A 10,088-nucleotide genomic window follows, 5' to 3' on the forward strand; every position below is an offset into this window, starting at 1 on the left:
GGGGGAGGGTGGTATGTGGGGACAAAAGCGGGGGTGGTCCGTGAGGCACTAGGGTGAGGTCCGTGATGGGAAGGGAGGAATTGTGAAGGAAAGGGGAGGGGTCAGTGATGGGAGGGGCGGGGTCAGTGTGAGGAGGGGAAGAGCTAGGGAAGGGGTGGGGCCCCATGATGGGGGGGAGAGGCGAGGTCAGGGATGGGGCGGGGCCAGTGGAGGGTGGGGTCAGCGAGGGGAAGAGGAAGGCTTTGGGGAGCGGAGGAGAGAAGAGGTCTGGGCAGAAGATGGGTGGGGCCGTGGAGTTAAGGCTTTACCGGAGGAGGGAAGAGTGTTTGGGGCAGGGCAAGCCTAAAATGGTGGCTAGGCATCCGCGATCCCCGGAAGTGACACTGATGCTGGGTTTTTCTAAAGTAGAAATGAGGTCTACGTTCACGCAAACACCATTTTCCCCATCTCCCAAATTATCTCCATGTATCTGCCCTAGACTGCCCCCAGATACCCTGGAGTCTACCATGGAGGCTACTCCCAGCCCCTTACCCACCGCGAACCATAATCGTGCTGTTTGTTTGCTTTTTTAACCCTTCCCTTCCATCTTAGAATCAGTACTATGTATTGGTTCCAAGGTAGAAGAGCGGTGAGGGTGGGCAATGGAGGCGAAATGACTTGCCCAGGGTCACACAGCCGGGAAGTGTCTGAGGTCAGATTGGAACCCAGGACCTCCCATCTCTAGGGCTGGCTCTCCATCCCCTGAGCTACCCCGCTGCCCCCAACAGGGCCATTTCTTGATCCATGGAAGACAGGGTACGCTCTAGAACTGCCCAATAGGCCTTGATGAAGCATTTACCAGGGTGCTGCTAAGAGGCAGAGCCCAGGAAATGGCTGGGAGAGCACGTGGCAACAAGCTGATCTTTGAAGGAAGTTAAGGAGGATTCTTGGGGGGCCAACAGAAGCCCGAGACGGGTTGGCATCTATGGGCGAAGCAAGTAGACCGATTGGATTGGGATGGAGAGTGCGTGAATGGGAGTAACGGAGTGAGCGAGTCTGGAAAGGCAGGCGGGAGCCAGTGTGGCGAGGACTGGGCGGAGGATCCCCTGGAGTCGGAGCTATAGGAAGTGCTCTGGCGAGGTCCCTGGTTTTAGAGCATCCGGCAGGCAGCCCTGAGGAGGGTGGATCAGAGCGCGGGAGAGCCTGGCGGCCGAGAAGCTGCACGTGCCGTGGCTGTGAAGGGACTATTTGAGGGTTGGGGCCTCTGTGAGAGGAGAAAAGGGGACGGAGGTTCCCTTCAGTGCCCGGGGCTGGAGACAGACTGGATCCCGGGGTTTGGAGAGGGCTCTGCTCGCCCTGCAAGCGTCCTTGTTAGAGGTGGGGCTACAACCGCCGGAGAGCCACAGAGGCGGTCCTGGTTGGGGAAGGTGAGATTAGATGGACTGGGGGAGTACAAAAGCCAGAATTCTGTCGCTTTTCTCTTTTCCTCCCACAAGTAATTGGGGGGGGGGTAGCACAACGCATTTCATGCCCCCATTTCAGAGATGGGCGATTTCTGGATGTTTGCTGCTTCTAAGTCCCTCCCTCCTTTAATCTGGGGCTGTTCCTAATGCATGGGAACAAAAATAAGAGTTATGCAAAAGATGTTTAGTGCCAATACCAAAAAGGACAGATTTAGTTTAGAAAAGACATTGGCAAAGTGAACAGTGACTAGACCAGGGCAACCAGGGTGATGTAAGGGTTACTCACAGACCAGATCACTGACCAGGAGAGTATTAAACATAATTCTCCTTACCTCATACTCCCTAGGAAGAACTGAAAGCAGATAGATTCCTCTAGAGCCAGTTCTGAAGGCAACTTTAAAAAGAACCTGAAGTTTGGAACAGTGCTCTTTTCACAATTACAGAACCCAACTTTAACAGTTTTCTTTTTTTTTTTTTTTTTTAAACCCTTAGCTTCTGTGTATTGCCTCCTAGGTGGAAGAGTGGTAAGGGTGGGCCATGGGGGTCAAGTGACTTGCCCAGGGTCACACAGCTGGGAAGTGTCTGAGGCCAGATTTGAACCTAGGACTTCCTATCTCTAGGCCTGACTCTCAATCCACTGAGCTATCCAGCTGTCCCTCAGTTTTCTTAATTAAAAGAGAAAAGTCAGGAAAATGAGCAAACAACAAAAAAAGAAACAACATGGAAAGTTATTTTGGTGACAAGGAAACCAAAACACAAACTCCGAAGATGACAACAAGGTCAATACTGCTACATCCAAAACCTGCAAGAAAATTAATTGCTCTCACCCCCAAAAAAGAAGTAATGGAGAAGCTCAAAAAGGATTTTTAAAAAATAAGAAAAACTAGAAAAAGACAAGGGGAAATCAGTCAATAGCTTGGTAAAGGGGGCACAAAAAAATGCTGAAGAAATAAATATCTTAAATAACAGTATAGGCCAATTAGTAAAAGAGGCATGAAAATGCAGTAAACAGAAATCCTTAAAGAGCAGAATTGGCCCTATGGAAAAAGAGGTTCTAAAATTCACTGAGGAAAAGAACTCTTTACAAAGCAGAATTGACCACAGGTACAAAAGATACAAAGGAAGTACAAAAGGTCACTCAAGAAAATTATGTCTTAAAAACTAGAATTGGGCATGTGGAAGCTAATGGCTCCATGAAACAACAAGAATCAAATCAAAGTCAAAAGAATGAAAAAAATAGAAAATATGAAGTACCTCATTGGAAATACCACTGACCTGGGAAATAAATCAAGGAGAGATAATTTTAGAATTATTGGACTACCTGAAAGCGATGATAAAAAAAAAGAGCTTTGACATTATCTTTCAGTGAACTATCAAGGAAAACAGCCTTGATATTCTAGAAACAGAGGACAAAATAGAAATGGAAAGAATCTACTGATCACCTTCCAAAAGAGATTCCAAAAGGACCACTTTCAGGAATATTTTAGTCAAATTCCAGAACTCTCAAGGATAAAATACTGCAAGCAACTAAAAGGAAACAATTCAAACATCATGGAGCTACAGTCAGGATAACACAAGATTTAGCCATTTGTACATTGAAGGATTGGAAAACTTTGCATATGAGATTTAAGGGCAAAGGAACTAGGATTTCAACCAAAAATCACTTATCTAGCAAAACTGAGCATAATCCCTCAGTGGGGAAAATGGGTATTCAATGAGAAAAAGGACTTTCAAACATTCCTGATGAAAACACCAGAACTGAATGGAAAATCTGATAATCAAATACAGACTCGAGAATCATAAAAAGGTAAACAGGAAAGAGCAATCAAAAGTCATTCAGTAAGGTTAAACTGTATGCCTCCCTACATGGAGCAATGATTCTTATAATTCCAAAAAACTTTGCCATTATTAGGGCGGTTAGAAGGAGTACACAGAGACAGATGGACAGGGTGTCAGTTGATGTGATGGAATAATATAAATTAAGGCATGGAAAAGAAAAATGCATTGGAAGGAGGGGGAAGGGAAAAATTGAATGGGATAAATTGTTGCACATAAAAGAAGCATGAAAGAGCTTTTATAGTGGAGGGGAAGATGGGGTTGGTGAGCACATGAATCTTAATCTCATTGGAATTGACTCAAAGAGGGGAAAACATATATAATCATTTGGGTATTATTTTACCTTTCAAGAAAGTGAGATGGGCTGATAGGAAAGAGGGCAAATTAGGGGCAGTGGAGGTCAGAAACTAAATGGATAAATAGGACTGAGAATAACATACAATAATCATAATGGTACAAAAAATTTTTACAAGTCTCTAATAAAGGCCTCATTTGTCAAATACATATAGAAATGAGTTAGATATATAAGAATACAAGTCATTCCCCAATTGATAAATGGTCAAAGAATATGAACAAGCAGTTGTTCTCAGAAAAGTAATTAAGGCTCTCTATAGTCCTGCAAAAAAAAAAAAATGCTCTAAATCACTTTTAGAGAAACGCACATTAAAAGAACTCTGAGGTACCACCCCACATCTATCAGATTGGATATTATGGCAGAAAAGGAAAATGACAAAACTTGGAGGAGATATGGGAAAGCTGAGACATGCACTAATGGGGAGTTGTGAACTGATTCCATCTTTCAAGAAAACAATTTGGACCTATGTCCAAATATTTGACCCAGCAATATTTTAAAATATATTTTAAAATAAACTAGTTTGCAAAAATATTTAAAGCAGCTCTTTTTGTGGAGATGAAGGTTTCGAAGGTGCGAGGATATCTATGCATTGGGGAATGGCTGAGAAAGTGCTAGTAGATGAGTATAACATAATGCTATTGTGCTAGAAGAAATGACAAGCAGGAGGAACTCAGAAAAACGTGGAAAGATATGAACTGAAGCAGAGTGAAATAAGCAGAACCAGGAGAACATTACACACAGTGATGGGAATACTATATAACGAACAATTATGAATTAAAGCTATTGTCAGCAATATTAGGATCCAAACTATCCCAAAGGGCTCATGATAAAACATGCCATCTGCTTCCAGAAAAAAAAAAATAAGTGAGTCCAGACCAAAGCAAAGTTTTTTCACTTTCTTAATTTTTTTTTCTATTTGAGTTTCTTTCCACAAAAGGATTAATATGGAAAAATGTTTTACATGATTGTACATGTAAAATCTATGTGAGGTGGCTTGCCATCTCAATGGGGTTGGGAGATTGGTGGCGAAGGAAAGAATTCAAGACTCAATATTCTTTGAAAAATGTTTGAAACTTTCTGTAATTGGGAGGAAATAAAATAAAATTTAATAATTTAAATAATTAAAAAAACTGAAGATGTTTGGCTTGAAGGAGAGAAGCTTGGGTGGCTAGGGTCAGGAGAAGAATGGCACTATAGCTGTCTTCAAGTATTTGAAGGGATGCCATGTGAAAGAGCTTTGTTTTCTTTGGCCAAAGAAGGTGGTGCAACCAAGAAGTATTAGGCAGAAGTCGTAAATGGGCAAATTCATGCTCGATGACAGGAAAAAATTCTGAACAATTTTGAATAATTCCCCTAGGTGGGCCCCTAAATGGACCACCTCAGCAGAACTTTGGGCAGAGGCCAGTTTTATTTAGAGCATTTAGCAGGTGTGTTGGAGAGGGAGTTCTTCCTTGGGCATGCATGGGTTGATTAGTTGGCTCTCGATTTCCCTTTTAATCCTGAAATCCTGTGATTTGGGGCTATATATAAAGGTATTTTGCTGTTCAGATATTTTCTAATACTTAAAAAAAATGTCCTTACCTTCTGACAGAGGAGTGGTAAGGACTAGGCAATGGGGGTTAAGTATCTTGCCCAGGATCATCCTGGTCTGAAGCCAGATTTGAACCTAGCATCTCCTGTTTCCAGTTTTGATTCTCTATCCAGAGAGCCACCTGGGTGCCCCCTCTAATAATATTCTTAAGAAAATGAGTAGATCATAAGAATTAAAAATAAAACAAATGATCTAAATATGAGTATGAGAAAAAAATGTTTGGGGGAAATGGAGTGGGAGGAACTCTGGCAGTCACTCTGGTTTTTGAACATAAACTTCCCTTTTCTCAATTTCATTCTTTTTTCGTGCCAACTCTGAGCTGTATTTGGTGGGGAGCAGGTTAAAGGTATGTCAACCTCAAAAGAAAGCAAGAACTCAATAGTAAGTAAATCAAGAGTATAAGTTGCTGGAATTCTCTCATCAGGGGTGAATTTTTCAAATGGTCTTTGTGAATGATGATTTCCTCTTTTTTCCCCTTTAAATACCCTTTCCTTCCGTCTTAGAATTAATGCTAAGTGCTGGTTCCAAGGCAGAGGAGTAGTAAGGACTAGGCAGTGGGGGTTAAGTGACTTGCCCAGGGTCACCCAGTCAGTGTCTGAGGCTGGACTAGAATCCTGGTCCTCTTCTTTCCAGGTTTGGTGCTCTATTCACAGAGCCCCCTAGCTGCCCCATGATGGCGTCCTCTTCCTTCACATGTCATGGCTAAACCTTGCAACGACTTGGTAAAAGTACACAGTCCATCCCAAGATTGGCTAAGAGTGCCCCCCCCCCCATAGGCTTAAAGAAAAGAATCTGGGGCCACTTTTTTTTTTTTAAACCCTTAAGTTCTGTGTATTGGTTCCTTGGTGGAAGAGTGGTAAGGGTGGGCCATGGGGGTCAAGTGACTTGCCCAGGGTCACACAGCTGGGAAGTGGCTGAGGCCGGATTTGAACCTAGGACCTCCCATCTCTAGGTCTGGCTCTCAATCCACTGAGCTACCCAGTTGTCCCCTCTGGGGCCACTTTTGAGAACTCTACCTAAAGTTAGAGCTGGGCCTGGGCCTAGTTTCTGCCAAGCTACTTTCTAGTTTTCCCAACAGCTTGTCACTTAGTGAGTTCCTGCTCCAGTAGCTGGGATCTTTGAGTTTATCAAATACTAGGTTAATGCCCTCATTTTGTTCTGTATGTGGTGCATCTAATCCATTCCACAGATCAGGCTATTTCTTACCCAGCACCCAACTGTTCTGATGATTAAAGCTTTGTAGTCTAGTTGGAGATCTGATATTGCCAGGCCCTCTTCCTTCCCATTTTTTTCATGGTTTCCTCTTAGATTCTGGACTTTTTGTTCCTCCAGTTGAATTTTATTATGATTTTTTTTCTAGATCTATAAAATAATCCTTTGGTGGTTTGATTAGTGTGACACTGAATAAATAAATTAGTTTAGATAATATGATCATTTTTCTTTTATTGGCTCAGCTTACCTGTGAAAAATGAGTATTTCTCCATTTATTTGGAGCTGTTTCTTTCTTCCCGCTGAGTTTTATTGGTGATATTCAGGAGTGCTGATAACTTGCTAACGCTATTTTTCATTTAATTTTTATTTTGGCTCTCTAGGATTCTAGAAGGAAACCATCATTTCATTTTCAAAAAGCCTAAACTTCCCTCAATTTCTCTTTTCTTCTTATTTGCAGAGCTGGCATATCTAGCTAGCATTGTGTCAAACGGCAAATGGCGATAATGGACTTCTCCGCTTTTACCATTGGTCTTAGATAGTCATTTCTTATCCTAGTAAGAGTTTATTCCTGGGCTTCCCAGTGTTTTAAACAGGAATGGATTTTGAATCACGTCCAAAACTTTTTGTGTCTCTCCTGATATAATAAATATAAAATCCAGGATGTGGCTTCTAGGACCACAAACAACATCAAAGCCCCTCCTAAGCTAACATGCTTCCCAGCCCCACCTCTTTAGTCTTCCTCACGAGACACAAGACGCCCCATCTCTCTGCTCTAGGCATTTCCCCTGTGTGTTCCCCATGGGTGCCTGGAGCGCTGGAGTGCTGCCCCTTTTCAGTTTGGCCTACTGCGTCCCTGACTTCCTCCAGGGCCAACTAAAGGAAGCCTTCCCCCAGCCTCTCTTAATTGCCCAGCCCCGGCATATTGTAGGTGCTTAATAAATAAAAATTTATTATTAATTAACATTGATCGATTCATCTTATTCCTTTTGTTGTTCTTGCTATTTACTTGCTTTGTTATGTTTCCCTAACATTAAGCCAACTCTGCATTCCTTATGTAAGTCTGACCTTGTCGTAGTGTATAATCTTTGTAATATATTGCTAAGTCTTACCAATATTTTAATTAAACCGTTTGCACTGTGGCTAGCCAGATGGCTCAGTAGATTGAGAGCCAGGCCCAGATTTGGGAAGTCCATATGGGTTCAAATGGGACTTCAGACTCCTCTAGCTCTGTGACCCCTATTGCCTAGCTTTTACCTCTCTTCTGCCTTAAAACAAAAACAAAACAAACGAAAGAATAAACCTTTGCATCAATATTCACTAGGGATATTGGTCTATGCTAGTTTTCTATCCCTCTTTTGACTTTCCTGGTATCATGCCATATTTATATCATAGAAGGAATCTCATAAGATTCTTTTTCCTGTTTCTCCGAATAATTTAGGTAATGTTGCAATTAATTATTCTTTGGCTATTTGATAGAATTACTTTGTAAATCCAGCTGGTCCTAGGTTTTTTCCCTTTGGGAACATACTTATTCGGTTTCTTTTTTCTAAAATCACATTATTTCAGTCTTCTATTTCTCTTGTTAATGAGTGTTTCATATTTTAAAAATATTCATCTATTTCAATATTTTTACTTTTATTCACTTTTGTTGGCATATAATTGGGCAAAATAATTTCTAATGATTTCCTTTATCCCATTTATTATATAAATGTAAATTGACCTTTAAAATTTTTTGATGTCGATACTTTAGTTTTCTTCTTTCTTTCTTTTAAAGTCATATTAGTTTTTTATTTATCGTGTATTTGTATTTATTTTTCAGAGCCAGCTCATAGTTTGTTTGTTTTTTGACACTGTTTTCAAGGACCCTTTCCTGATCCCCATCAGTGCTAGTGACTTTCTTCTGAGATTACTTCCAATTTACTCTGTGTGTGAGTGTGTGCACATGTGTGTGCGTGCGTGCGTGTGTGTACATGTGTGTACATGTGTGTGTGTGTGTGTGTGTAGCATAGTCGTTCACGTGTTTTTCATTAGACTATCACCTCCTTGAAGTCTGGTAACTGTTTTGGCTTCTCCTCTATCCTCAGTGCTTGGTTCAGTTACCTAGCACCTAACAGGGGCTTACTAAATGCTCATTGACTTGCCTCGGTGGTTCTTAATTTTGTAAAACATTTCTTTGATTTTAGTTATTTTATTGATTTTTAAATGGAATTTTAAAATGTGTTAGTTTCTAGGTTTTTAGTTATACATCCCATTCGTTAATCTCTTCTTTCTTTTGTTGATGAAAGCATTTAAAGGTACTGATTTTCCTTTAATACTGCTTTGGTTTCTACCCTCAAATCGATGGCAGTTAAGAGATTGCTTCTTGACCCATCCAAGAGCTAGCAGGCTCTGGAGGGTCAGAGGGTGAGGAATGCAAGTCCTTTATTGGTCGGAGTTCTCTGCCCCTGCTGAGGTTTTCAGGCTGGGCTGGAAGCTGATATCGGAGACCCTGCCCTGTGCCCAGGGTCAGAGCCACACAGCTGCTGCTCACTTCCTGCTCTAGACGGCCATCCACAGGGATGCCATCTTCTCATTCTGTTCTGTGTCTATGACCTGGCTTTGGGGGTGACAGTGCCAGCTCCCCGCTAGTACTCGTTCCTCCTTCCTGCCCAGTAGTAGAACATTCCTTCCTGGTTCTGGAACTTCCTCTTGCTCTGAGGGCTCAGTGCCCGGCCCCAGTTCATCATGCCAGCCGTAGAAGACTCTGCGGTGCCCTTGGTCTGCTTCATTTTCCAGATCTTCTTCAGATAGTTGGGACGAGGAGTTGGGAAGGCTTGCTTTCTTGACTCTGCCAACTTGGCTGGTTCCCAGGAGAGCTTGAAGAACTTCTTTCTGACAAACATTGCTGTGGCTTGTGTCCCTTCTTCCCTCCGTCCCTGCTGTCCTGAATTCTATTGGGGAATGTCTGCATTTGGCCCATTTCTGCCTGTTGTCTTGGTAGATACTTCAGAGTATTCGGTCTTCCTCTGCCACCCACAAGGCAGGCAGGACGGCTCAGCCGAGGCAGCAGGGCACCCTGAGGAACAGCCGGCCAAACCACCACTATGAGCTTGACCACCTTTGGAACCTGATTGGAGACAACCCGGGACCCTGAACCCAGGAGCCCAGCGAACCGTCATGCTCCCAGCCCCTGGGGAGAGGCGGCTCCTTCTTGCAGGGGCTTTGCCCCACATGGCGAGGACTCAGCCCTTTGGGGCCCTGTCCAGTGGTTCGGCGTCAGAAACAGAGAGGATTTCATCAGTGAGAAGAACATTAAAGACAAGGCCTGACCGCCTGCTAGGTGACACCCACTGAGGACCTGGGGACCTTTCTGTGAGACTCGCCGGGGGAGCAGGGCCGGCTGACTTTCTTTTTTGATCCTCATCCCTTAGTACAATGCTTGGTGGCAGGTGCTTAATAAATGCTTTATTCATGCCCCTTCAAGGAACGAGGTCCTAATAAACACTGGAACTTAAGTCATTTTCTTATATAAAATGTAAAAAGAACAGAACTAGAATCCACCTCCATGGGTACATAGGAAGAGCACGAGGCTGTTCTCCTGCCCCTGTTATGGAGGGGGAGATACGGGCCCCCACAGGTGAAGGCCTGGTGGCCCCAGTAGACTTGGGAGCAA

General features: G+C 43.0%; 1 protein-coding gene across 1 annotated transcript in view; it reads right to left on the reverse strand.

Annotated features, from left to right (window-relative positions):
• DENND6B (DENN domain containing 6B) overlaps positions 1-9,318 on the reverse strand; it is a 49,102-nt gene extending 39,784 nt beyond the window's left edge. Inside the window, exon 1 of the mRNA XM_044679289.1 lies at positions 9,085-9,318. Coding sequence (XP_044535224.1) covers positions 9,085-9,318 — 234 coding nt within the window. The remainder of the gene's footprint in view (positions 1-9,084) is intronic.
• Between the last annotated feature and the right edge of the window lie 770 nt (positions 9,319-10,088).

This window comes from Gracilinanus agilis, chromosome 5 (assembly GCF_016433145.1).
Source record: "Gracilinanus agilis isolate LMUSP501 chromosome 5, AgileGrace, whole genome shotgun sequence".
Lineage (NCBI taxonomy): Eukaryota > Metazoa > Chordata > Mammalia > Didelphimorphia > Didelphidae > Gracilinanus > Gracilinanus agilis.